Source organism: Salvelinus namaycush, chromosome 15, assembly GCF_016432855.1.
Source record: "Salvelinus namaycush isolate Seneca chromosome 15, SaNama_1.0, whole genome shotgun sequence".
Classification (NCBI taxonomy): domain Eukaryota; kingdom Metazoa; phylum Chordata; class Actinopteri; order Salmoniformes; family Salmonidae; genus Salvelinus; species Salvelinus namaycush.
Window position 1 is genome coordinate 38,031,322 of NC_052321.1, and position 27,875 is coordinate 38,059,196.

General features: G+C 43.6%; 1 protein-coding gene across 1 annotated transcript in view; it reads left to right on the forward strand.

The window, feature by feature from the left end:
* Window positions 1-14,159, forward strand: part of shprh (SNF2 histone linker PHD RING helicase) — a 30,775-nt gene extending 16,616 nt beyond the window's left edge. Inside the window, exons 21-30 of the mRNA XM_039009866.1 lie at window positions 110-335; window positions 3,662-3,805; window positions 4,083-4,184; window positions 4,767-4,838; window positions 5,093-5,287; window positions 8,503-8,595; window positions 8,751-8,837; window positions 9,117-9,295; window positions 9,394-9,474; window positions 13,298-14,159. Of these exons, the coding sequence (XP_038865794.1) occupies window positions 110-335; window positions 3,662-3,805; window positions 4,083-4,184; window positions 4,767-4,838; window positions 5,093-5,287; window positions 8,503-8,595; window positions 8,751-8,837; window positions 9,117-9,295; window positions 9,394-9,474; window positions 13,298-13,397 (1,279 nt within the window). The 3' untranslated portion in view covers window positions 13,398-14,159. The remainder of the gene's footprint in view (window positions 1-109; window positions 336-3,661; window positions 3,806-4,082; window positions 4,185-4,766; window positions 4,839-5,092; window positions 5,288-8,502; window positions 8,596-8,750; window positions 8,838-9,116; window positions 9,296-9,393; window positions 9,475-13,297) is intronic.
* Window positions 14,160-27,875: the final 13,716 nt, after the last annotated feature.

The following is a 27,875-nucleotide window of genomic DNA, read 5'->3' on the forward strand; positions in this document are numbered from 1 at the left end:
GTAAGTAAAAGAAACACAGATTTACAATAAATGTACAATAAATGAGCGAATCTGAACCAACCTCGTTGCTCTCCTATATCTCTATATCTCTGATATCTCCCCCTGTCAGGGTAAAGGGTCAGACGGCTATCTTTGAGGAGATGATTGAGGATGAGGAGGGGCTGGTGGACGACCGTCTCCCCACCACCAGTAGAGGGTTGTGGGCTGCCAGCGAGACAGAGCGGGCCCTGAAGGCCATTCTCTCCTTCTCCAAGGCCCGACGCATGGACCACGACCTGGTGGAAGAAGGAAATACCTTCATGGAGCTTTTTGAGAACTGGAAGAAAGAGTACAAGGTATCCTGGCTGACTTACTGTATGTTTGTGTACAGTACATTCGGAAAGTATTCAGACCCCTTGACTTTTTCAAAATATTGTTATGTGACAGCCTTACTCAACAACAATAAAATAATTCAACACTTTCCTCATCTATCTACACACAATACCCCTTAATGACAAAGCGAAAACAGGTTTTTAGAAATGTTTGCAAATATATTACAAATAAAAAAACAGATACATTATTTACATAAGTATTCAGACCCTTTGCTATGAGACTCCACATTAAGTTTCCATTGATCATCCTTGATGTTTCTACAACTTGATTGGAGTCCACCTGTGGTAAAGTCAAAGGAAAGGCACACACCTGTCTATGTAAGGTCCCACAGTTGACAGTGCATGTCAGAGCAAAAACCAAGCCATGAGGTTGAAGGAATTGTCCGTAGAGCTCAGAGACAGGATTGTGTCGATGCACCGATCTGGGGAAGGGTAGCAAAAAATGTCTGCAGCATTCAAGGTCCCCAAGAACACAGTGGCCTCCATCATTCTTAAATGGAAGAAGTTTGGAACCACCAAGACTCTTCCTAGAGCTGGCCACCCGGCCAAACTGAGCAATCGGGGGAGAAGGGCCTTGGTCAGGGAGGTGACCAAGACCCGATGGTCACTCTGACAGAGTTCCTCTGTGGTGATGGGAGAACCTTCCAGAAGGACAACCATCTCTGCAGCACTCCACCAATCAGGCCTTTATGGTAGAGTGGCCAGACGGAAGCCACTCCTCAGTAAAAGGCACATGACAGCCCGCTTGGAGTTTTCCAAAAGGCACCTAAAGGTCTCAGACCATGAGAAACAAGATTCTCTGGTCTGATGAAACCAAGATTGAACTCTTTGGCCTGAATGCCAAGCGTCACGTCTGGAGGAAACCTGACACCATCCCTACGGTGAAGCATGGTGGTGGCAGCATCATGCTGTGGGGATGTTTTTCAGCGTCAGGGACTGGGAGACTAGTCAGGATCGAGGGCGAGGGAAAGATGAACAGAGAAAAGTACAGAGAGATCCTTGATGAAAACCTGCTCCAGACCTCAGACTGGGGTGAAGGTTCACCTTCCAACAGGACAACAAGCCTAAGCACACGGCCAAGACAACGCAGGAGTGGCTTCGGGACAAGTCTCTGAATGTCCGTGAGGGGCCCAGCCAGAGCCCGGACCTGAAAATAGCTGTGCAGGAACGTTCCCCATCCAACCTGACAGAGCTTGAGAGGATCTGCAGAGAAGAATGGGAGAAACTTCTCAAATACAGGCGTGTAGCATCATACCCAAGAAGAATCGAGGCTGTAATTGCTGCCAAAGGTGCTTGAACAAAGTACTGATTAAAGGGTCTGAATACTTATGTAAATGTAATATTTCATTATAAAAAAAAATTATTTGCAAAAAGATTTAAACACCTGTTTTTGCTTTGTCGTTATGGGGTATTTTGTGTAGATTGATGACGGGAAAAAACTATTTCATAAATGTTTTAATAAGGCTGTAACTTAACAAAATGTGGAAGAAGTCAAGGGGTCTGAATAGTTTCTGAATGCACTATAGATTAGGTCTAGATAGTAATTGTGCTATTAAGAACAATTCAAGACTTTACTTCCACAGTTAGTGTCCTATATTTCCAGAAATGCGATTCAGGTTACCACATGACAAGTTAAAAAAAATATATATATACACTGCTCAAAAAAATAAAGGGAACACTAAAATAACACATCCTAGATCTGAATGAATGAACTATTCTTATTAAATACTTTTTTCTTTACATAGTTGAATGTGCTGACAACAAAATCACACCAAAATTATCAATGGAAATCAAATTGATCAACCCATGGAGGTCTGGATTTGGAGTCACACTCAAAATTAAAGTGGAAAACCACACTACAGGCTGATCCAACTTTGATGTAATGTCCTTAAAACAAGTCAAAATGAGGCTCAGTAGTGTGTGTGGCCTCCACGTGCCTGTATGACCTCCCTACAACGCCTGGGCATGCTCCTGATGAGGTGGCGGATGGTCTCCTGAGGGATCTCCTCCCAGACCTGGACTAAAGCATCCGCCAACTCCTGGACAGTCTGTGGTGCAACGTGGCGTTGGTGGATGGAGCGAGACATGATGTGCTCAATTGGATTCAGGTCTGGGGAACGGGCGGGCCAGTCCATAGCATCAATGCTATGGAACTGCTGACACACTCCAGCCACATGAGGTCTAGCATTGTCTTACATTAGGAGGAACCCAGGGCCAACCGCACCAGCATATGGTCTCACAAGGGGTCTGAGGATCTCATCTCGGTACCTAATGGCAGTCAGGCTACCTCTGGCGAGCCCATGGAGGGCTGTGCGGCCCCCCAAAGAAATGCCACCCCACACCATGACTGACCCACCGCCAAACCGGTCATGCTGGAGGATGTTGCAGGCAGCAGAACGTTCTCCACGGCGTCTCCAGACTGTCACGTCTGTCACATGTGCTCAGTGTGAACCTGCTTTCATCTGTGAAGAGCACAGGGCGCCAGTGGCGAATTTGCCAATCTTGGTGTTCTCTGGCAAATGCCAAACGTCCTGCACGGTGTTGGGCTGTAAGCACAACCCCCACCTGTGGACGTCGGGCCCTCATACCACCCTCATGGAGTCTGTTTCTGACCGTTTGAGCAGACACATGCACATTTGTGGCCTGCTGGAGGTCATTTTGCAGGGCTCTGGCAGTGCTCCTCCTGCTCCTTCTTGCACAAAGGCGGAGGTAGCGGTCCTGCTGCTGGGTTGTTGCCCTCCTACGGCCTCCTCCACGTCTCCTGATGTACTGGCCTGTCTCCTGGTAGCGCCTCCATGCTCTGGACACTACGCTGACAGACACAGCAAACCTTCTTGCCACAGCTCGCATTGATGTGCCATCCTGGATGAGCTGCACTACCTGAGCCACTTGTGTGGGTTGTAGACTCCGTCTCATGCTACCACTAGAGTGAAAGCACCGCCAGCATTCAAAAGTGACCAAAACATCAGCCAGGAAGCATAGGAACTGAGAAGTGGTCTGTGGTCACCACCTGCAGAACCACTCCTTTATTGGGGGTGTCTTGCTAATTGCCTATAATTTCCACCTGTTGTCTATTCCATTTGCACAACAGCATGTGAAATTTATTGTCAATCAGTGTTGCTTCCTAAGTGGACAGTTTGATTTCACAGAAGTGTGATTGACTTGGAGTTACATTGTGTTGTTTAAGTGTTCCCTTTATTTTTTTGAGCAGTGTATATTATGAGTCTATTGTATTTCATAAATGCTTAATCTAAATCATATTGCATATCCCCCCCTGTGTTTCTCATCAGGTGTTGCATGAGTACTGGATGGTACTTAGGAACAATGTGTCAGCCATTGATGAGCTGGGAATGGCCACAGAGAGGCTGCGTGTGAGGCTGCCTGATGAACCCAAACCCAAAGTACCAGTACTGCACATCATAGAACCACACGAGGTGAGATAGCTACACCAGGGGACGAGGTGGGGACTGGGGCTGCAGGTTGAAGGACTTGTTGGTTCAACTTCTATTTTACATCCTTTACCTGTTTTGTTTTTTGCTCATATTATGCATGACATAAGATATAATTCAATATTGAAAGACTGATTCAGTGTAATTAAAAAATAAATAAATAATGCAATTTACTCTGTATAAGGACAAAGTTATTTCTGCGCTGCTGTTATTTCAGTGCCTATTTCACTAACTGCCTATTTGTGTTTCTTTCTGGGTGTAGGTGGATCAGAACAGGGGGAAACTGTTAAACGATAGAGCAGTGGCAAAGTCTCAGCTCCAGAAGAAGCTGGGCCAATTCCTTTATCTCTCAAATCTAGAAAAGGTACGCCTGCCATTCGCCTCGGACCATTTTTTGTTTCTGGTCAATACCAGAGTTTCTCTTCCTATGCTTTTAAAATATAATAGCAACGGTTTGTTTTTGTCGATTCGTTTTGTCTTGTCTTCTTTGATTTAGATGTCAAACTCATTTTGCCCCGGGGGGCCGCGTTCATTCTTCAAGAGGTCCAGAGGGCTGCTCTTAAAACGTGTTATATTTCCTTGCCGTCAAAATCTGCAAAAGATAGTCCTCTATCTATCGCTTTTAGAATTTCCGATACTCCCTGACTGTCTAGCTTTAATTTAGGTGGTTATTAGTGAACTGGACACAGTCAAGAAACTGTATAAATGTAGGACCATTATCATTTCTACACAGTTTCGATTTGATTTGAGTCATTTTAAAGTATTGAGTTTCCCCCCCATTTTTTTTGCTGTCTTTTTACTCAAACCACCCGCAGGCTAAATTGGACGACACATTATTCCCTCACGGTCCGGATCCGGGCCACGGGCCATATCTTTGAAGAAGTGTCCTAGATTCTGTAAGGAAACAAAGCTAAAGGGAAATGTTTGTGTCGTTGTGTTGTTTCAGTCCCAGGACAAGGCGACAGGAGGACTAAATCCAGAACCGTGTCCTATCTGTGCCCGTCCTCTGGGTCAGGAGGTGAGACATGTTATAATCTGCCCATTTACAACACGACTCTGATCAATCTGATTCCCCTTTAGACCAGTGTTTTTCTATCTGTGTCTGTGTCCCCCATCTACCTCGTGATTTTACCACTCTTTGAAGTATCAAATGTTCTGAACTGTGATGCTTGGTAAGTATGTGTATGTGGTGTATGTGTAATACATACTCAACCTTTTCATGGTTGATTCCTGCCGTGTGTGTGTCTCTCTCTCTGAATCCCTCTGCTCCAGTGGGCGGTGCTGACCTGTGGTCACTGTTTCTGTAACGAGTGCATCGCCATCATCGTCGAGCAGTACAGCGTGGGGTCGGGCACGCGGCGGAGGGCCATCAAGTGTGCCATCTGCAGACAGACCACGTCCCACGCAGAGATCTCCTATGTCTTCACCACCCAGACAGACAACCAGGGGACAGACATCCCTGTCAAGGTATGCAGACAGACGCACACCTTTGCCGAGCATGTAAACTCAGCAAAAAAAGAAACGTCCCTTTTTCGGGACCCTGTCTTTCGAAGATAATTCGTAAAAATCCAAATAACTTCACAGATCTTCATTGGAAAGGGTTTAAACACTGTTTCCCCATGTTTGTTCAATGAACCATAAACAATTAATGACCATGCATGCACCTGTGGAACGGTCGTTAAGACACTAACAGCTTACAGACGGTAGGCAATTAAGGTCACAGTTATGGAAACTTAGGACACTAAAGAGGCCATTCTACTGACTCTGAAAAACACCAAAAGAAAGATGCCTAGGGTCCCTGCTCATCTGCGTGAATGTGCCTTATGCATGCTGCAAGGAGGCTTGAGGACTGCAGATGTGGCCAGGGCAATAAATTGCAATGCCCGTACTGTGAGACGCCTAAGACAGCGCTACAGGGAGACAGGGCGGACAGCTGATCGTCCTCGCAGTTGCAGACCACGTGTAACAACACCTGCACAGGATGGGTACATCCGAACATCACACCTGAGGGACAGGTACAGGATGGCAACAACCACAGCTCGAGTTACACCAGGAACACACAATCCCTCCATCAGAGCTCAGACTGTCTGCAATAGGCTGAGAGAGGCTGGACTAAGGGCTTGTAAGCCTGTTGTAAGGCAGGTCCTCACCAGACATCACCGGCAAAGACGTCGCCTATGGGCACAAACCCACTGTCGCTGGACCAGACAGGACTGACAAAAAGTGCTCTTCACTGACGAGTCGCGGTTTTGTCTCACCAGGGGTGATGGTCGGATTCGCGTTTATCGTTTACACCGAGGCCTGTACTCTGGAGCGGGATTGATTTGGAGGTGGAGGGTCCGTCATGGTCTGGGGCGGTGTGTCACAGCATCATCGGACTGAGCTCGTTGTCATTGCATGCAATCTCAACGCTGTGTGTTACAGGGAAGACATCCTCCTCCCTCATGTGGTACCCTTCCTGCAGACTCATCCTGACATGACCCTCCAGCATGACAATGCCACCAGTCATACTGCTCGTTCTGTGTGTGATTTCCTGCAAGACAGGAATGTCAGTGTTCTGCCATGGCCAGTGAAGAGCCCGGATCTCAATCCCATTGAGCACGTCTGGGACCTGTTGGATCGGAGGGTGAGGGCTAGGGCCATTCCCCCCAGAACTGTCTGGGAACTTGCAGGTGCCTTGGTGGAAGAGTGGGGTAACATCTCACAGCAAGAACTGGCAAATCTGGTGCAGTCCATGAGGAGGAGATGCACTGCAGTACTTAATGGAGCTGGTGGCCACACCAGATACTGACTAGAGGTCGACCGATTAATCGGAATGGCCGATTAATCGGGGCCGATTTCAAGTTTTCATAACAATCGGAAATCGGTATTTTTGGGCGCCGATTTGCTGATTTTATTTTTATTTATTTAGTTATTATTATTATTATTTTTTTTTTACACTTATTTAATCTTTATTTAACTAGGCAAGTCAGTTAAGAACACATTCTTATTTTCAATGACGGCCTAGGAACGTTCTGCCTCAGAACAACAGATTTTTAACCTTGTCAGCTCGGGGGATCCAATCTTGCAACCTTACAGTTAACTAGTCCAATGCTCTAACACCTGATTACATTGCACTCCACGAGGAGCCTGCCTGTTAGCGAATGCAGTAAGCTAAGGTAAGTTGCTAGCTAGCATTAAACTTATCTTATAAAAAACAATCAATCAATGACTTTCATTGCTCCAATGTGTACTTAACCATAAACATCAATGCCTTTCTTAAAATCAATACACAAGTATATATTTTTAAACCTGCATATTTAGCTAAAAGAAATCCAGGTTAGCAGGCAATATTAACCAGGTGAAATTGTGTCATTTCTCTTGCGTTCATTGCACGCAGAGTCAGGGTATATGCAACAGTTTGGGCCGCCTGGCTCTTTGCGAACTAATTTGCCAGAATGTTACGTAATTATGACAACATTGAAGGTTGTGCAATGTAACAGGAATATTTAGACTCATGGATGCCACCCGTTAGATAAAATACGGAACAGAATAAACGTTTTGTTTTCGAGGTGATAGTTTCCGGATTAGTCAAAGGTATATGGTTTAGAGAGAAATAGTCGACGGGTTATAATTCCTGTAATAACTTGCGGCTGAATTTGAAAGGGGTTCCTTCGTTATTTTACCGTTCATGTCTTCCATAGAGAATGTCTTGATCTACTTCAAATAAGGTCTGTGTTTCGTGCAGGCTTAAACCGCCTCGACGTTTTGATACCCGTGTAAATCTCACTAGGATAAGGTAACGTTTGTCAACATATTTTCATAAATCCACTCTACAATTTTTTTTATCTTCGCTTATATTTAGCCAATATTGATCAGAGTTACCTTGTCCTATGGATATCTACACAGTTATAAATTGGCACGGTGATGTAAGCCTACACGAAACACAGACCTTATTTTAAGTGAATCTAAAAATATCCTATGGAATAAATGAAGGAACCGCTTTTCAGATTTTGCTAGAAGGTGTCATGGGAATTATGACTCGCACTTTGGTTGTCAATTCTTACCATGCCCATTATTAAAATAGGATTTCCTGCATATAGAAATGAAAGTTTTTGTTTTCAACATTCATCACAGGTAACTTAAACTCTATTTTTATTCAAACAGTTGAGAGTATTTGTCTCCTAAGCAGACTCTTCAGTATCATTGTCACTTCAGAGCTGTGTGTGTATTTATGTATTATATTAAGTTAAAATAAAAGTGTTCATTGTTCATTCAGTATTGTTGCAATTGTCATTATTACAAAAATGTGTGTGTATGATATATATATATATATATATATATATAATAAAAACATTTTTATTTTAAAATAAATCGGCCGATTTAATCGGTATCGCCCTTTTTTGTCCTCCAATAATCGGTATCGGCATTGAAAAATCATAATTGGTCGACCTCTAATACTGACTGTTACTTTTGATTTTGACCCCCCCTTGTTCAGGGACACATTATTGCATTTCAGTTAGTCACATGTCTGTGGAACTTATTCAGTTTATGTCTCAGTTGTTGAATCTTGTTATGGTCATAGAAATATTTACACACGTTAAGTTTGCTGAAAATAATCGCAGTTGACAGTAAGAGGACGTTCCATTTTTGCTGAGTTTATGTGGACAATAAGTGAACTTCCCCGTATCTGTGTCTTGTAGGGAAGCCACTCTACCAAGGTGGAGGCGGTGGTCAGGACTCTGAAGAAGATCCAGCTTACTGACCCAGGAGCCAAGTGTCTCGTCTTCTCCACGGTAACGCACGTGTGCTTTGTAAACAAGGTGTACAGAGTAACAGAGTAAACCAACTCATTATCACACTTATTGTGACCGTCGTTTATTGGCCATGCGGTTTAAAACATTACAAGTAGGATGATGTTGTTGATAATGTGTGTGTTCCTCTTCTCCAGTGGCAGTGTGTGTTGGACATCATTGCCAAGGCTCTGTTTGACAACAACATGGAGTTCTCTCAAATCAATGGCATTCACAAATTCCAGGTTTGTGTTGCATGTCACTCCAATCATAGTTTCTGTACAACTTCTCAGTGGCACAATGTTTTTCTCCTAAATGAAGGATATTTGTTTTACTTGTAGAGCGAGAGCTGCCGCTGAGAAGCCCCCCCCCCCCCCCCCCCCGCTGTCGCAGCATCTCTCATTTCCAAATTCAAACCTGTAGATACATTCGCTCCAGTTACGAAGTCCACCCTTCTTGCTTGCTGTCACTGCACGTCTTCATCTCCGTGTCTTTAACCTGTGAATTGATCGTCGGTGTTTCAGGAGAATCTGTGTTCGTTTAAATACGAGGAGAAGATCAACATCCTGCTCCTTCCACTCCACACGGGCTCCAATGGGCTCAACATCATCGAGGCTACGCACGTCCTATTGGTGGAGCCCATCCTCAACCCCGCCCACGAGCTGCAGGCCATTGGCCGGGTGCACCGCATCGGACAGACCAAGTGAGAACACTGGGTTTGCTTTATTACTTTTTACAAGTATCTATAGGCCATTATGTCTTATTATAAGGTTTATAACATGTTATTTCTGTGTCCTCTAGACCCACCTATGTCCATAGATTCCTCATCAAGTCCACTATTGAGGAGAGAATGCAGGCTATGTTGAAGACTGCAGAGAAAAGGTGAGGGCCTATTTTAGCTGGAAACGGCAGATTTTGAATGGAATATCTACATAGGCGTACAGAGGCCCATTATCAGCAAACATCCCTCCTGTGTTCCAATGGCACGTTGTGTTAGCTAATCCAAGTTTATCATTTTAAAAGGCTAATTGATCATTAGAAAACACTTGCAATTATGTTAGCACAGCTGGAAACTGTTGTACTGATTTAAAGAAGCAATAAAACTGGCCTTCTTTAGACTATTTAAAAATATATATATATTTCACCTTTATTTAACCAGGTAGGCTAGTTGAGAACAAGTTCTCATTTGCAACTGCGACCTGGCCAAGATAAAGCATAGCAGTGTGAACAGACAACAACACAGAGTTACACATGGAGTAAACAATAAACAAGCCAATAACACAATAAACAAGTCAATGACACAGTAGAAAAGAGAAAGTCTATATACAGTGTGTGCAAAAGGCATGAGGAGGTAGGCAATAAATAGGCCATAGGAGCGAATAATTACAATTTAGCAGATTAACACTGGAGTGATAAATGAGCAGATGATGATGTACAAGTAGAGACACTGGTGTGCAAAAGAGTGGAAAAGTAAATAAAACAAAAACAGTAAGGGGATGAGGTAGGTAAATTGGGTGGGCTATTTACAGATGGACTATGTACAGCTGCAGCGATCGGTTAGCTGCTCAGATAGTTGATGTTTAAAGTTGGTGAGGGAAATAAAAGTCTCCAACTTCAGCGATTTTTGCAATTCGTTCCAGTCACTGGCAGCAGAGAACTGAAAGGAAAGGCGGCCAAATGAGGTGTTGGCTTTGGGGATGATCAGTGAGATATACCTGCTGGAACGTGTGCTACGGGTGGGTGTTGTTATGGTGACCAGTGAACTGAGATAAGGGCGGAGCTTTACCTAGCATAGACTTATAGATGACCTGGAGCCAGTTGGTCTGGCGACGAATATGTAGCGAGGGCCAGCCGACTAGAGCATACAGGTCGCAGTGGTGGGTGGTAAGGTGATTTGGTAACAAAACGGATGGCACTGTGATAGACTGCATCCAGTTTGCTGAGTAGAGTGTTGGAAGCTATTTTGTAGATGACATCGCTGAAGTCGAGGATCGGTAGGATAGTCAGTTTTACTAGGGTAAGTTTGGCGGAGTGAGTGAAGGAGGCTTTGTTGCGAAATAGAAAGCCGATTCTAGATTTGATTTTGGATTGAAGATGTTTAATATGAGTCTGGAAGGAGAGTTTACAGTCTAGCCAGACACCTAGGTATTTATAGTTGTCCACATATTCTAGGTCGGAACCGTCCAGGGTGGTGATGCTAGTCGGGCGTGCGGGTGCGGGCAGCGAACGGTTGAAAAGCATGCATTTGGTTTTACTAGCGTTTAAGAGCAGTTGGAGGCCCCGGCAGGAGTGTTGTATGGCATTGAAGCTCGTTTGGAGGTTAGTTAGCACAGTGTCCAAGGAAGGGCCAGAAGTATACAGAATGGTGTCGTCTGCGTAGAGGTGGATCAGGGAATCGCCCGCAGCAAGAGCGACATCATTGATATATACAGAGAAAAGAGTCTGCCCGAGAATTGAACCCTGTGGTACCCCCATAGAGACTGCCAGAGGTCCGGACAACTTGCCCTCCGATTTGACACACTGATCTCTGTCTGCAAAGTAGTTGGTGAACCAGGCGAGGCAGTCATTAGAAAAACCAAGGCTATTGAGTCTGCCGATAAGAATACGGTGATTGACAGAGTCGAAACCCTTGGCCAGGTCGATGAAGACGGCTGCACAGTACTGTCTTTTATCGATGGCGGTTATGATATCGTTTAGTACCTTGAGCGTGGCTGAGGTGCACCCGTGACCGGCTCGGAAGCCGGATTGCACAGCGGAGAAGGTACGGTGGGATTCAAAATGGTCAGTGATCTGTTTATTAACTTGGCTTTCAAAGACTTTAGATAGGCAGGGTAGGATGGATATAGGTCTGTAACAGTTTGGGTCTAGGGTGTCACCCCTTTGAAGAGGGGGATGACCGCGGCAGCTTTCCAATCTTTAGGGATCTCGGACGGTGCGAAAGAGAGGTTAAACAGGGTGGTAATTGGAGTTGCAACAATGGCAGCGGATAGTTTTAGAAAGAGAGGGTCCAGATTGTCTAGCCCAGCTGATTTGTACGGGTCCAGGTTTTGCAGCTCTTTCAGAACATCTGCTGTCTGGATTTGGCTGAAGAAGAAGCTGCGGAGGCTTGGGCGAGTAGTTGCGGGGGAGGCGGAGCTGTTGGCCGGGGTTGGAGTAGCCAGGAGGAAGGCATGGCCAGCTGTTGAGAAATGCTTATTGAAATGTTCGATTATCATGGATTTATCAGTTGTGACCGTGTTACCTAGCCTCAGTGCAGTGGGCAGCTGGGAGGAGGTGCTCTTGTTCTCCATGGACTTTACAGTGTCCCAAAACTTTTTGGAGTTAGAGCTACAGGATGCGAATTTCTGCTTGAAAAAGCTAGCCTTTGCTTTCCTGACTGACTGCATGTATTGGTTCCTGACTTCCCTGAACAGTTGCATATCGTGGGGACTATTCGATGCTATTGCAGTCCGCCACAGGATGTTTTTGTGCTGGTCAAGGGCAGTCAGGTCTGGAGTGAACCAAGGGCTATATCTGTTCTTAGTTCTGCATTTTTTGAATGGGGCATGCTTATCTAAGATGGTGAGGAAATTACTTTTAAAGAATGACCAGGCATCCTCGACTGACGGGATGAGGTCGATATCCTTCCAGGATACACGGGCCAGGTCGATTAGAAAGGCCTGCTCGCAGAAGTGTTTTAGGGAGCGTTTGACAGTGATGAGGGGTGGTCGTTTGACCGCGCACCCATAGCGGATACAGGCAATGAGGCAGTGTTCGCTGATCGCTGACACTAGTTGAGTATCTGGAGCATCAGCATTTGTGGGTTCGATTACAGGGTCAAAATGGCCAGAAACAAAATTCTGTCTTCTGGAACTCTATTCCTGTTCTGAGAAATGAAGGCTGTTGCGTGCGAGAAATTGCCAAGAAACTGAAGATCTCGTACAACGCTGTGTACTACTCCCATCACAGAACAGCGCAAACTGGTTCTAACCAGAATAGAAAGAGGAGTGGGAGGCCCCGGTGCACAACTGAGCAAGAGAACAAGTACATTAGAGTGTCTAGTTTGAGAAACAGACGCCTCACAAGTCCTCAACTGGCAGCTTCATTAAATAGTACCCGCAAAACACCAGTCTCAACGTCAGCAGTAAAGAGGCGACTCCGGGATGCTGGCCTTCTAGGCAGAGCTACTCTGTCCAGTGTCTGTGTTCTTTTGCCCATTTTAATCTTTTCTTTTTATTGGCCAGTCTGAGATATGGCGTTTTCTTTGCAACTCTGCCTAGAAGGCCAGCATCCCGGAGTTGCCTCTTCACTGTTGACGTTGAGACAGTTTTCAGCATAATTGCAAAAGAGTTTTCTAATGATCAAATAGCCTTTTAAAATGATAAACTTGGATTAGCTAACACAAACGTGCCGTTGGAACACAAGAGTGATGGTTGCTGATAATGGGCCTCTGTACGCCTATGTAGATATTCCATAAAAAATCTGCCGTTTCCAGCTACAATGGTCATTTACAACATTAACAATGTCTACACTGTATTTCTGATCAATTTTATGTTATTTTAATCGACAAAAAATTTGCTTTTCTTTCAAAAACAAGGACATTTCTAAGTGACCCCAGTCGTGTAGCTAGTTTTGATTTGAAACATTGTTGTTCAGACATCACAGTCACAGTTGCAATGCGACTCCGTTAGTTCTGAACATTGTAAATGTTGTCATACCACCACAGCAGCCACAGTGCGACTGCCATGAAGCACTCGGAGGCTGCAGTCCTGATGGTGGCTGATCTGGCTGATCTCTTCACCGAGGACAACGAGGCCCTGGAGTAAACCATGCCACTACCGCACCTGGCCCTGGAGTGAAGCTGATGCCTGTCCACCAAGCCACTACAATACTAATCCGAACCCCATCAGGGGCTAGAGCCACAGACGAGGCCGTCGTACAGATAAAGCAGGCTCAAAGCTAAGCAGGCTCAAAGATAAGCGCACACTGCATCCAGCACACAGTGTTAATAGTAGACGAACAGTGATATTACACGTAAGACACAATGGAATCGTTGTTTAGCATATTCCACTTTTTACGTAGCTGTTCCAATGGCATCACATAGTTTATAGGGATTAACGAGAAGACATAGAAAAAGGAAGCCTGTAAGTAAAGTACCAAATATCACTTTGTGTCTTTTAAACTATGTGAAGTGGCAGTGTAATGGTCTTGTTAGATCTCTCTGTCTGGTACAGTATATTTAGTTCACTTGTTGCCACAGATTGGAAAACTGTGAGGTTTTTAATGGGTGTATATATATATGTCTCCCTGCAACACACTCCGATTCCACATAATTCGGATGAGTAGCTGCTTTTATGATTCCATTTGATTAGGTTTCACTGAAATATCGTGTTGTTTTACCTCTGTATTCCCCACTACCCACAATGCATCTAACAGTAGGTCGTATATTATGTTAATAGACATCAAACATGCTCCTTCTCCAAATGTTGATATTCTGATGAGGGGAAAACATTCCAGATGATGTAATCACTTTGGTGATTGGTTGAGGTATTCCATCCCTTTTTAAAGAATAAAAGGCTGACAAAGGACAGTTGTTTTGAATCTGTTTTGAATCTGCTTCTTTTGTCTTATAAGGCATGTCAAACTCAGCCAAGGTTGTTAATGTCCATGTTGTAAAAAGTTTGCAGGGAGGAAGGACGCGGTTGTCTTTTACAGCACGAGTGGATTTTGTACGTTTTGCGGGAATCTCTTCCGTTGAGAGGATCAACTGAAGCTGGTTGTCTGGTGGGATAATGACAGACAATCGCAGTCTGACTGTTCAGCTAGTCTTATTTGCAAGAGAGAGAAAAGCACAGGATTCCATGTCTGTAAAACTTTGCCTGTGAAGTCAACTTGTAAAAATTCCAAATGATTTTCATCAAATGTTCCTCACGTTCTAGCTTCTTCCTTTGTGGTGCTCCTTGTCTGTTACAGCCTCACACACTCACTCACACACACACACGCGCGCGCACACACACACACACACAGAATTAGACCATTGGCAGTGTCAGTGAACTGCCCTTGACTCATCAGCAGACCTTCTTTTCCTCTCACGGCTACATCCCAAATGGCACCCTATTCTCTATGGGCCCTGGTCAAAAGTAGTGCACTAAATAGGGAATAGGGTGCCATTTGGGACAAAGCCATTGCCTGGGGTCCACGCAGCAGTAAAGATTTCCCCGTGGCCTTTAAAAAAACGCATGGACAAAAGACAGCAGATAAAAAAGCAGTACCACCCCTGTCATATTGTCTCTGTTGACATGTTAATGAGTTTGCTTGTTGATGTGCGTAGTAAGACGATGTAGTTGCGCAGTGCAATGTTTACGAAGAGGGCATCGCCGGCTACGGCCCAGTAGTATGGCGACGTCCCCAATGGCTCCCGTTTCCCTACATAGTGCACTACTTTTGACCAGAGCCCATAGTAGTGCACTATATAGGGAATAGGGTGCCATTTGGGATGCAAATCTATGTGTGTTACCTTGGACTCCCCTCGGCTCCCCCTATTCATGTGTGGAATCTCATTGTTGGTGGGGACATCATTCAGGCTAGTGTTTTAAGGTCTGGAGAAAGGGAGGGAGGGAGGCTGGTTCTCGGTCCTAGTTCATTAGAGCTGTGTTTGGAGGACTGCACTGAGAGTGGGCACTACGTCTGAACCTGACAGCTACACTTTGGTGAATAGGTTAGAAGATTCACAGATCTGTGGGAAAGGGCCAAGAAGACAGTAGTCTGAGGTTTGGAGTATCTGACCGTAGAGAAGCCAGAGAGAGCACGAGTCCCTTTGAAGATGACACCTGCCAGTTTGGTGTTAGCCTGGCTCCTGCTCGCTGTGAGGACAGTCACCTCTGCTGTGTATCTGGAGCCTGAGGAGGAGGGTGAGTTCAGTTCAACTACTTCATCAGCAGGGTTGCAAAAATCCCTCAAATCCACTGGGGTTTTTCTTCTCAGAAACCCCAGTTGCAAGATTTCTGTAATAAGCAGGGAATAAGTTGATAGTAACCTCCAAGCTGGAATTTCTTCAACCAGGATTTTTGAAAAACCAGGGAATTTTGGGAAATATTTTAGGAGTTTTGCAACCCTATTCGTAGGCAAATCTCAAGTTTACATCTAGAATCCTTAATTGAAACAACAAAGCGACACCCCGCCTCTGTTTTGGTAAAAAGCTGAGGGATGGGCCTGGAGAAATGTACCCACTCTCAAATTCATAGATGGAGATATGGATGCAAGAACTGATCATTCATGCTATCAAAATTATAGTTTTAAACACGTTTTGAGGCGACGCAGTGTTTTATTCACATTTACATTGTTTACAAACATTGGTGTTAAACAAGCTTATATGTTGGGTTCTGATGCAGTATGACAATCGAACTTAGGTCCATTAGGCATTTATAAGTTATATTCTTCAAGAATCAATGGGTATATATCATTCATTTATAAGTCCATAACTTGATGTAATGTGTTTTTTTGGGGGGGGGGGGTCTGTTTCTTGATGTGGTCTTAATGTTGATTGGTCTTGTTAAACAATAAAGCACCTGTTGAAATCTAGAGACCACATATATTAGAGGAGGAGCCCGGAATCATGTTTTGACTGGGGAAACGGTTTGGGGTCTGGGATGGAACATATCGGAGAATGGAATCTGTAGTTGTAATTTTTTCTGTGACCATACTGATGCCACAACTGCCCTACATAATAACTGGGATAAATATATTTTATAAATAACTGTATACTTGCAAAAATGGAATAACAATGCATTACATTTAAAAATCGTAACGTATTTCATATGATCTGATATCATGTCAGGGTCAGGGGGACAGGGTTTGTTAAGCGTTGTCCCGCTGACCCCTTCTTCTCTTCTAGAGCTCAATGAAACTGTCCTCTGCACCAATGACCAGATGGAGGTGGTCATTCCCAGTGCCTTCTTCCTCAATAAATTGCCACCCATTTATGTAAGTTCACTGTCAACCAGAATTAGTATTTCTTGATATTACAGCTTACCTACCATTAACTCACTGTGAAGTTTGAAATAATAAATCACTGCCTGTGTGCTGTGCTGTGTCGTTGTGTTCCCTAGTCATTTCAACAACAAGAACCAAATCGACGTTTTAATATTAAGGCTGTCAGGTGGGTCAACCGTAGCTCTCTAGTGAAGTCCCTCTCTTTCTTAGGTCTGGGATTTGCACCTAAATGACCCAGAGTGCCGTGGTGTTGAGATTGAAGATGACTATGTCTTCAGCATCAAGACTAATCTCTCTGACTGTGGGACGATCATGGTGAGACTTTGAGCTTTTCCACCCCTAGAAAGGCCCTTTCATATTAGAGGGAGTTTCATTGCCATTCTCTGATGATTGCTTTGGGAGATTTAAGATTTACTTGTCTACACCAACTATGAAGGATTTAAATCCGTAAAGTAAACAAAGTAGTAACCTTTATCGTTCAGAGCAACCCTGACAAAGAAGAAAAACATAAGCACCAGTAACATGGAGACAAACTACAGTTTGGATCTCTTTTACCAGCCACATAAAATCCCCATCACAGTAAATTATCTAATTTTACGATGCACCTCTGTTATACTGAGCTCTGGCCTGACGTCTGGTGTAGTATTGTAGAACTTCCCTGCACTGGTTTGTGCCAGAAAAATGACTTTTTATGTCTCTGTGTCCAGTATGGAGGAAGTTAGAGGTAGTTTCGCAAGCCAATGCTAACTAGCGGTAGCGCAATGACTGGAAGTCTATGTGTATCTGCTAGCATGCTAGTATATACCTATAGACTTCCAGTCACTGCGCTACAATCCCGAAGTATCCCTTTAATTGGGTGAGCTAAATAGGAGTTTGGATACAAGCAATGCTCAAAATAACTAGCATGAATCACACCTCTTTTCCTTTATAAGTTATGTACATGGACCTCTGCTATCAGTTTCCTGCAATGAAATGATCCCATAATCTGTAAAAAGCGTGAGGGAGAGACCCAGACAGAGAGAAAGAGAGATGGGAGGGATAAGTAGCCTATATTTAAAAGAAAATGGGAGTGTTGTTCCTTTGCCCTTCTAAGAGCCACTGACTTTATTCAAAACAGCGAGGAGTGGGTGGGAGCTCTAAATTATCAGGATTGACATGGAAATGAGCGTGTTTTCAGGCCTGCTGAATAGCCAGGCTATAATTCACTGGCCCACTTTGTAGTCATCCCTTTTATACTACCTGCCAGCCGCGTCTCATACAGTGGTGGCAGGAGCACAGCTCCGAGGACAATTTTAACTTTGGCGTGGTATAAATCTGTACTCTAGACCATGAGTGTCATTGAAACACTTGCTTAGAATGCACAGAGGCATTTCTTGTAAAGCAAGCAAAAGGTTAACACAGCTTTGTGGGTGTGTGTGTGTGGGGGGGGTCTCTCCCCCTTTCTCTACCCTCTGAGGTTTTACAAGGCTTTTGCTTCAGCATACCAGCCCTAGTGAAAGTAGTAAGCCCGCTTTGCATCTGGGATTAGACACTGTTGGGAAAAGAAGGGAATGCCACAGTTAGCAAACACTCCTCCTTTCACCTTGAGAGGTAGAAGTAGACCCTCTTAAACCTCTTGAACCCCACAGACAGGACCGGAGAGAATAGCAAGTGGGAATGTAATGACTCTCCAAAATAAATTGGACTTGAAGATTTTGTCTCCCATTGCCATAATCATTGTGGTCTCTCTGTCAAATTGCATGAGTTTGTTAATTAACCATTCATAAGAACCCAAAGTCAGTGAACAGAGCATTATTCCTAGAGAATAATGAAGACGTTAGTGCACTATATAGGGAATAGGCTGCTATTTAAGACGCAGCCTCTGTGGGTCAGACAGTAGGCCCTGTGTATTTACCCTGGGGTAATAAAACAGTACTGGACAGTAGGGGCAAGGGGCAATTCATCCTTCTCAATGGCCATGTGACCTGTCCTCCAGTTGCTCTCAACAGGGATCCGGACACAACCCGGTCACAACCTTTTCATCCAACCCCTCTTTATGGTTTCTGCCTACGTCAGTAGTCTTCTACTAAACATTTGAATTGTATTACTCACACATTCTATAGTGACAGAAAATTACAGTGCTGCTGCCTACTGTACGTAGGTGCTCTGGTTGGGGAAAGAGTCATCTTGGAACCCAGAACCAAATCTTGCATGGGCTGGCCAGCTACTCAATGTGATATTTATGTTAACAGTATGTCACAGGAAATTAAGGAAAGAGTTTGCTGAAGAGGGGTAACTTTTGGTGAATGTAGCAGGGTTTGTGACGTGTAGCGTGTGCTAGCTCACTCTTTCATGGTTATCAATCTGCAGTTACAGTGCATTTGGAAAGTATTCAGACTCCTTTACTTTTTCCACATTTTGTTACATTATAGCCTTATTCTAAAATGTATAAAAAATGTAAAACATCTCATCATTCTACACACAATACCCAATAAAGACAAAGCAAAAACAGGTTTTTAGAAATGTTTGCAAATTTAATACAAATAAAAAACTGAAAAATCACATTTACAGTGGCTTGCGAAAGTATTCACACCCCTTGGCATTTTTCCTATTTTGTTGCCTTACAACCTGGAATTAAAATAGAATTTTGGGGTGTTTGTATCATTTGATTTTTGCCTACCACTTTGAAGATTCAAAATATTTTTTATTGTGAAACAAACAACAAATAAGACAAAAAAAACTGAAATTGAGCAAGCGTAACTATTTCACCACCCCAAAGTCAATACTTTGTAGAGCCACCTTTTGCAGCAATTACAGCTGCAAGTCTCTTGGGGTATGTCTCTATAAGCTTTGCACATCTAGCCACTGGTTTTTTTTCCCATTCTTCAAGGCAAAACTGCTCCAGCCCCTTCAAGTTGGATGGGTTCCGCTGGTATACAGCAATCTTTAAGTCATACCATAGATTCTCAATTGGATTGAAGTCTGGGCTTTGACTAGGCCATTCCAAGACATTTAAATGTTTCCCCTTAAACCACTCGAGTGTTGCTTTAGCAGTATGCTTGGGGTCATTGTCCTGCTGGAAGGTGAACCTCTGTCCCAGTCTCAAATCCCTGGAAGACTGAAACAGGTTTCCCTCAAGAATTTCCCTGTATTTAGTGCCATCCATCATTCCTTCAATTCTGACCAGTTTCCTAGTCCCTGCCGATGAAAAACATACCCACAGCATGATGCTGCCACCACCATGCTTCACTGTGGGGATGGTTTTCTCTGGGTGATGAGAGGTGTTGGGTTTGCACCAGACTTAGCATTTCCCATGATGGCCAAAAAGCTCAATTTTAATCTCATCTGACCAGAGTACCTTCTTCCATATGTTTGGGGAGTCTCCCACATGCCTTTTGGCAAACACCAAACGTGTTTGCTTATTTTTTTCTTTAAGCAATGGCTTTTTTTCTGGCCACTCTTCCATAAAGCCCAGTTCTGTGGTGTGTATGGCTTCAAGTGGTCCTATGGACAGATAATCCAATCTCCGCTGTGGAGCTTTGCAGCTCCTTCAGGGTTATCTTTGGCCTCTTTGTTGCCTCTCTGATTAATGCCCTCCTTGCGTGGTCTGTGAATTTTGGTGGGCGGCCTTCTCTTGGCAGGTTTTTTGGGGTGCCATATTCTTTCCAATTTTTAATAATGGATTGAATGGTGCTCCATGGGATGTTCAAAGTTTCTGATCTTTTTTTTTTTATAACCCAACCCTGATCTGTACTTCACAACTTTGTCCCTGACTTGTTTGGAGAGCTCCTTGGTCTTCATGGTGGCGCTTGCTTGGTGGTGCCCCTTGCTTAGTGGTGTTGCAGAATCTGGGGCCCTTCAGAACAGGTGTATATACAGTTGAAGTCGGAAGTTTACATACACTTAGGTTGGAGTCATTAAAACTCATTTTTCAACCACTCCACAAATTTCTTGTTAACAAATTATAGTTTTGGCAAGTCGGTGAGGACATCTACTTAGTGCATGACACAAGTAATTTTTCCAACAATTGTTTACAGACAGATTTTTTTTTTAAATTGTAGACCTCCACAAGTCTGGTTCATCCTTGGGAGCAATTTCTGAATGCCTTAAAGTACCACGTTCATCTGTACAAACAATAGTACGCAAGTATAAACACCATGGGACCATGCAGCCATCATACCTCTCAGGAAGGAGACGCGTTCTGTCTCTTAGAGATGAAGGTACTTTGGTGTGAAAAGTGCAAATCAATCCCAGAACAACAGCAAAGGACCTTGTGAAGATGTTGGAGGAAACAGGTACACAAGTATCTATATCCACAGTAAAATGAGTCCTATATCGACATAACCTGAAAGGCCGTTCAACAAGGAAGAAGCCACTGCTCCAAAACCGCCATAAAAAAGCCAGACTACGGTTTGCAACTGCACATGGGGACAAAGATCGTACTTTTTGGAGAAATGTCCTCTGATGAAACAAAAATAGAACCATCGTTATGTTTGGAGGAAAAAGGGGGAGGCTTGCAAGCTGAAGAACACCATGCCAACCATGAAGCACGGGGGTGGCAGCATCATGTTGTGGGGGTGCTTTGCTGCAGGAGGGTATGGTGCACTTCACAAAATAGATGGCATCATGAGGATGGAAAATTATGTGGATATATTGAAGCGACATCTCAAGACATCAGTCAGGAAGTTAAAGCTTGGTCGCAAATGGGTCTTCCAAATGGACAATGACCCCAAGCATACTTCCAAAGTTGTGGCAAAATGGCTTAAGGATAACAAAGTCAAGGTATTGGAGTGGCCATCACAAAGCCCTGACCTCAATTCCTATAGAAAATTAGTGGGCAGAACTGAAAAAGTGTGTGCGAGCAAGGAATCCTACAAACCTGACTCAGTTACACCAGCTCTGTCAGGAGGAATGGGCCAAAATTCACCCAACTTATTGTGGGAAGCTTGTGGAAGGCTACCTGAAACGTTTGACCCAAGTTAAACAATTTCAAGGCAATGCTACCAAATACTAATTGAGTGTATGTAAACTTCTGACCCTCTGGGAATGTGATGAAAGAAATAAAAGCTGAAATAAATCATTCTCTCAACTATTATTCTGACATTTCACATTCTTAAAACAAAGTGGTGATCCTAACTGACCCTAAAACAGGGAATAGTACTCGGATTAAATGTCAGGAATTGTGAAAAACTGAGATTAAATGTATTTGGCCAAAATGTATGTAAACTTCCAACTTCAACTGTGTGCTGAGATCATGTGACACTTAGATTGCACACAGGTGGACTTTAACTAATTATTTGACTTCTGAAGGTAATTGGTTGCACCAGATCTTATTTAGGGGCTTCATAGCAACAGGGGTGAATACATATTTACGCACCACTTTTCCTTTTTTTATTTAATCACTTCACCAATTTGGACAATTTTGTGCATGTCCATTACATGTAATCCAAATAAAAATCCATTTAAATTACAGGTTGTAATTCAACAAAATAGGAAAAACGCCAAGGGGATGAGTACTTTTGAAAGGAACTGTACATAAATATTCAGACCCTTTACTCAGTACTTTGTTGAAGCACCTTTGGCAGTGATTACAGCCTTGAGTCTTCTTGGGTATGATGCTACAAGCTTGGCACACCTGTATTTGGGGAGTTTCTCCCATTCTTCTCTACAGATACTCTCAAGCTCTCTCAGGTTGGATGGGGAGTGTCGTTGCACTGCTATTTTCAGGTCTCTCCAGAGATGTTCGATCAGGTTTAAGCCCGGACTCTGGCTGGGCCACTCAAGGACATTCAGAGACTTGTCCTGAAGCCACTCCTGCGTTGTCTTGGCTGTGTGCTTAGGGGCGTTGTCCTGTTGGAAGGTGAACCTTCACCCCAATCTGAGATTCTGAGCGCTCTGGAATAGGTTTTGGAGCAGGTTCATCAAGGAGCTCTCTGTACTTTGCTCCATTCATCTTTCCCTCGATTCTGATTAGTCTCCCAGTCCCTGATTCTGAAAAACATCCCCACAGCATGATGCTGCCACCACCGTGCTTCACCGTAGGAATGGTGCCAGGTTTCCTCCAGAAGTGATGCTGTCAACTGTGGAACCTTATATAGAGAGGTGTGTGCCTTTCCAAATCATGTCCAATCAATTGAATTTACCACAAGTGGACTCCAATGAAGTTGTAGAAACATCAAGGATTCATCAATGGAAACAGGATGCAGCTGAGCTCAATTTATTTTTGTATTTTTTTATATGTGCAAAAAGTTCTAAAAACCTGTTTTCACTTTGTCATTATAGATTATTGTGTGTAGTTTGATGAGGAAAAACATTTGATCCATTTTAGAATAAGGCTGTAACGTAACGTGGGAAGAGTCAAGGGGTCTGAATACTTTCCGAATGCACTTTACTTCCTAAGTGACTCATTGACTTGCTTCCAAAGTTGCACCATCCACAATAACGATTCATACTTCTCTTTCTAGGCATCGGATGACACACATATTATGTTCATTAACACCATACGCAACAACGATTCGGATGTCATCACAAGGAACTACATAAACATCACGTTTGTCTGCCGCTACCCAATAAACTACATGGTCCAGCAACCTAATGGGGAAAACATGATCAGGGTGGATGTCAAGTAAGATGTCTACTTATGGCCTTCAAAAAGGGTTATGGATTTTCGTTACGAGTTCATTAATACATGGTTTAAACTTTCATTAACATTATTCACAGAGTCTTAATTGGCCAAAGAAGCTGATCTAGAAGCATTTCGCTACACCCGCACACATCTGCTAAATATGTGTATTTGACCATTAAAATTTGATTTGATGTAGAAGAGGTCGCACTGCAAGCACTGCATCTGTACAATCTCTACTATTCTCTCCAGGATGATCACTCTGAACACAGAAGATGGGAACTTCTCTGTGTCCATGTTGCTATATAAAGACAAGGACTTTGAGGACAAGTGGACCACTGTGCCCTCACTGACACTGGATGACAACATCTACGTTAAAGTTTTCATGGTAAAGGTCATCATATGATTTCATTCTGTTTGAAATCTGTTGTATTTTTTTCCAACCTGGACTCAGGGGTAGACGTGACATAGTAAATGTAAATCCAGGACACCAAAATAGTTGCACCAACATGTTGCATTTTGCATGGTATGTATTCATTTGTGGATGTTTGTCATCCATTTCTTATGATATGTTGCAAATTACAATTCGTACAACGTTACGAATTTGCAAAACATGATGTTACGAATTACAATATGTTGTGGCTAACGTTAGCAAGGTGGTAACCTTCTGTCTTATGTAACCATACCTAACATATCATACTAATTTGAGTGTCCCGGATTTACATTTACTATGTAACTTCTAGTCTGAGACCATGCTGATTTGTTTTCTTATTGTCATTGCAAACACACTTGACACCATCATAGTCTTCTAGGAATGGTGTTGTTGCAATATGAAATCAGAGCTGATCATGACCAGCAGATATTTAGTTAGGCTAGTTAACTGAAGTACCAGCCAATGTGCTGTAACTTACTGTGCAGCTTTTGAATGTTAGAATAGGCCCAATTGAACTGTATGCTTACCGTGGTTGAGACGTTTCTCCCTCTTGATAGATAAAGTTGAGCACCTTTAGTGAGTGTTGCGCTGAAGACCAGTCTTTGGCCCTGGCAATAGACGTACGGTACATGTCAAGTATATTGGCCCTGATCCAATGTGATTGTCTGTTGCTCCATCTTTGGCTTCCAAGAAACCCTAGTTCCCACTGTTGTTTACTCTCTCTTTATCTGTACATCTGCTGACTTGGTCAAAATATTTACTGAGTGCAGTGTAGGCCGGAGACACCTCTCTCTATCTGTGCGTAGGGGGGGTGTCAATTAGTCACTGACTACAGTACCGGTTTGTCTCTCTCTCTCTCTTAGATACCGGCTCATCTTTTGCTGCGTGTGGAGAGATGCTGGGCTACCCCAACCAACGACCCGTACAGCAACATCCAGTACACCTTCATTAAGGACAGGTATTTTAAAAGAAAAGTGGAACATTATATCACTGTGTATTATAAGCCCTGTCACCACATATTGCTCTTCATTCTGTTTATTAGAATTCAAAAATGTGTTCTGGAGGCATACCTTTTTCCACATTTTGTTACGTTACAGCCTTATTCTAAAATGGATTAAATGAAATGTTTTCCTCATCAGTCTACACAGAATACCCCATAATGACAAAGCAAAAACAGGTTTTTAGAAAAAACAGATACCTTTTTTTACATAAGTATTCAGACCCTTTGCTATGTGACTCGAAATAGAGCTCAGGTGCAACCTGTTTCCATTGATCATCCTTGAGATGTGATCAAACTTGATTGGAGTCCACCTGTGGTAAATTCAATTGATTGGACATGATTTGAAAAGGCACACACCAGTCTATATAAGGTCCCACAGTTGACAGTGCATGTCAGAGCAAAAACCAAGCCATGAGGTTGAATTATCCGTAGAGCTCTGAGACAGGAATGTGTCCAGGCACAGATCTGGGGAAGGGCACCAAAACATGTCTGCAGCATTGAAGGTCCCCAGAACACAGTGGCTTCCATCCTTCTTAAATGGAAGAAGTTTGGAGCCTGGCCAAACTGAGCAACCGGGGAGAAGGGCCTTGGTCATGTAGGTGACCAAGAACCCAATGGTCACTCTGACAGAGCTTCAGAGTTCCTCTGTGGAGATGGGAGAACCTTCCAGAAGGACAACCATCTCTGCAGCACTCCACCAATCAGGCCTTTATGGTAGAGTGGCCAGACGGAAGTACAATCTTGGTTTCATCAGACCATAAGAAACAACATTCTCTGGTCTGATGAAACCAAGATTGTACTCTTTGGCTTGAAAGCCAAGCATTACGTCTGGTGGAAACCTGCACCATCCCTACGGTGAAGCACAGTGGTGGCAGCATCATGCTGTGGGGATGTTTTTCAGCGTCAGGGACTGGGAGACTAGTCGGGGTCGAGGAAAAGATGAACGGAGCAAAGTACAGAGAGCTCCTTGATGAAAACCTGCTCCAGAGCGCTCAGGACCTCAGACTGGGGTGAAGGTTCACCTTCCAACAGGACAACGATCCTAAGTACACAGCCAAGACAACGTAGGAGTGGCTTCGGGACAAGTCTGAATGTCCTTGAGTGGCCCAGCCAGAGCCCGGACTTGAACCCAATCGAACATCTCTGGAGAGATCTGAAAATAGCTGTGCAGCGACACTCCCCATCCAACCTGGCAGAACTTGAGAGGATCTGCAGAGAAGAATGGGAGAAACTCCCCAAATACAGGTGCTCCAAGATTGTAGCATCATACCCAAGAAGACTCGAGGCTGTAATCGCTGCCAAAGGTGCTTCAACAAAGTACTGAGTAAAGGGTCTGAATGCTTATGCAAATGTGATATTTAATACCCACATTTTTTCCTCATTTTAGAATAAGGCTGTAATGTAACAAAATGTGGAAAAAGTCTAGGGGTCTGAATACTTTCCGAACGGCCTGTATATTGTTGTAGTGTCACACTTTCAACCACACTTGACACCAGCACATAATCCTCTGGGAATGGCGTTGTTGAAATATGAAAGAAGAGCTGCTGAAATGCTTAGACTTAAGAGTTGGGGGTAACACAACAACTTCAGACCCGTCACGTGATCCAGGACCCAGATCAACAACTGTGCATGTCCTTGACAACCAGGACATATGTTGTACTGTTAGCAACAGCACAGCAATGACTTGCACAATGACTTCTGTTTACTACATCTGAGAAGAAAACACTTTAGAGGATCTGCCTTGTCTTTTTCCCAGAATCCTAATACTTCCCCATTATGGAAGATGGATATGTCACAGTCACAAAGTGCTCTGCTCTTACATGGCATATGTTTAATGTAAACAAGCGACTGTAGATTCTTTCTCGGGGTTTTGTTTCAGATGTTAGTATACCATACCAGGAATGATTGTAATGGATTTGTTTAAGCAACACATTCTAAAATGTATGATATCTTATTCAACGGTTGCACATGCTGCCTCTGATACTGATGCGATCCACTGCCTGCTCTCTCTCTCGCTCTCTCTCTCTCTGGCTTTCTCTCTCTCTCTCTCTCTCTCTCTCTCTCTCTCTCTCTCTCTCTCTCTCTCGTGTGTGTGTTTCAGCTGCCCCGTGTTGTCAAACGAACAGACGTTGACAGTGCTGAAGAATGGACAGGGGCCAGAGGCTATGTTCAGGATACAAATGTTCAAGTTCGTGGGCAGCTCTTACAAAGATGTGTTTCTCCACTGCAATGTTCAGATCTGTCACAACACACCTGGGGTCTGTCAGCCTGTGAGTGATCCCTCCCCCTTTCTTCATTCTGATGATGGTCATTGGCTTGTTCAAACCCTAGTATATAGCAAGGGCCTACTGCTGTCACAAATAAAGACAATGAAAACACTTTTTTTTTCACAGTCCTATTATTTCAACTGGTATAAATTAAAGAAATGTGATCATTTTGGAAAATGTAAAAGGAAAAGTAAGTAGGATAATAATGCTGTGATAATACTTTAACTAAGCTATACAAATGCTTGTTGTACCTTAACATTTCACCCTTCATGTAACAGAACTGTTCTGTTGAGGATAGCTCCAGGCGGATGAGAAGAGATGTTGCCATGTCCCATACAGTATCTTATGGACCAATCAGGCGACGTCTGCCTGAGAGTGACCAACCCAGCCTGAGTAAGTCTCACAATAAAGGCCCTTTATTTATTAGCACCAACATACTGTACTGGGTTGTGTTCAGCAGAGACAAAAGTTTTGTATTAGAGTGAAACAGGGAGGTGCTAACCTGAGCTTGTCCAATAAGAACAGAGCCAAATTCAGTAGCCAAATATTGTTGAACATTGTAGATAGAAATGCCATGATAGAGCCAAGATGATTCCTTATTCTACATGGCAGAGACAGACCTGGATTGAAATGCATGTGTACAGTTGAAATCGGAAGTTTACATACACTTAGGTTGGAGTCATTAAAACTAGTTTTTCAACCACTCCACAAATATCTTGTTAACAAACTATAGTTTTGGCAAGTATAAACACCATGGGACCACGCAGCCGTCATACCGCTCAGGAAGGAGCGTCTCCTAGAGATGAACGTACTTTGGTGCGAAAAGTGCAAATCAATCGCAGAACAACAGCAAAGGACCTTGTGAAGATGCTGGAAGAAACAAGTACAAAAGTATCTATATCCACAGTAAAACGAGTACTATATCGACATAACCTGAAAGGCCGCTCAACAAGGAAGAAGCCACTGCTCCAAAGCAACATCTCAAGACATCAGTCAGGAAGTTTGGGTCTT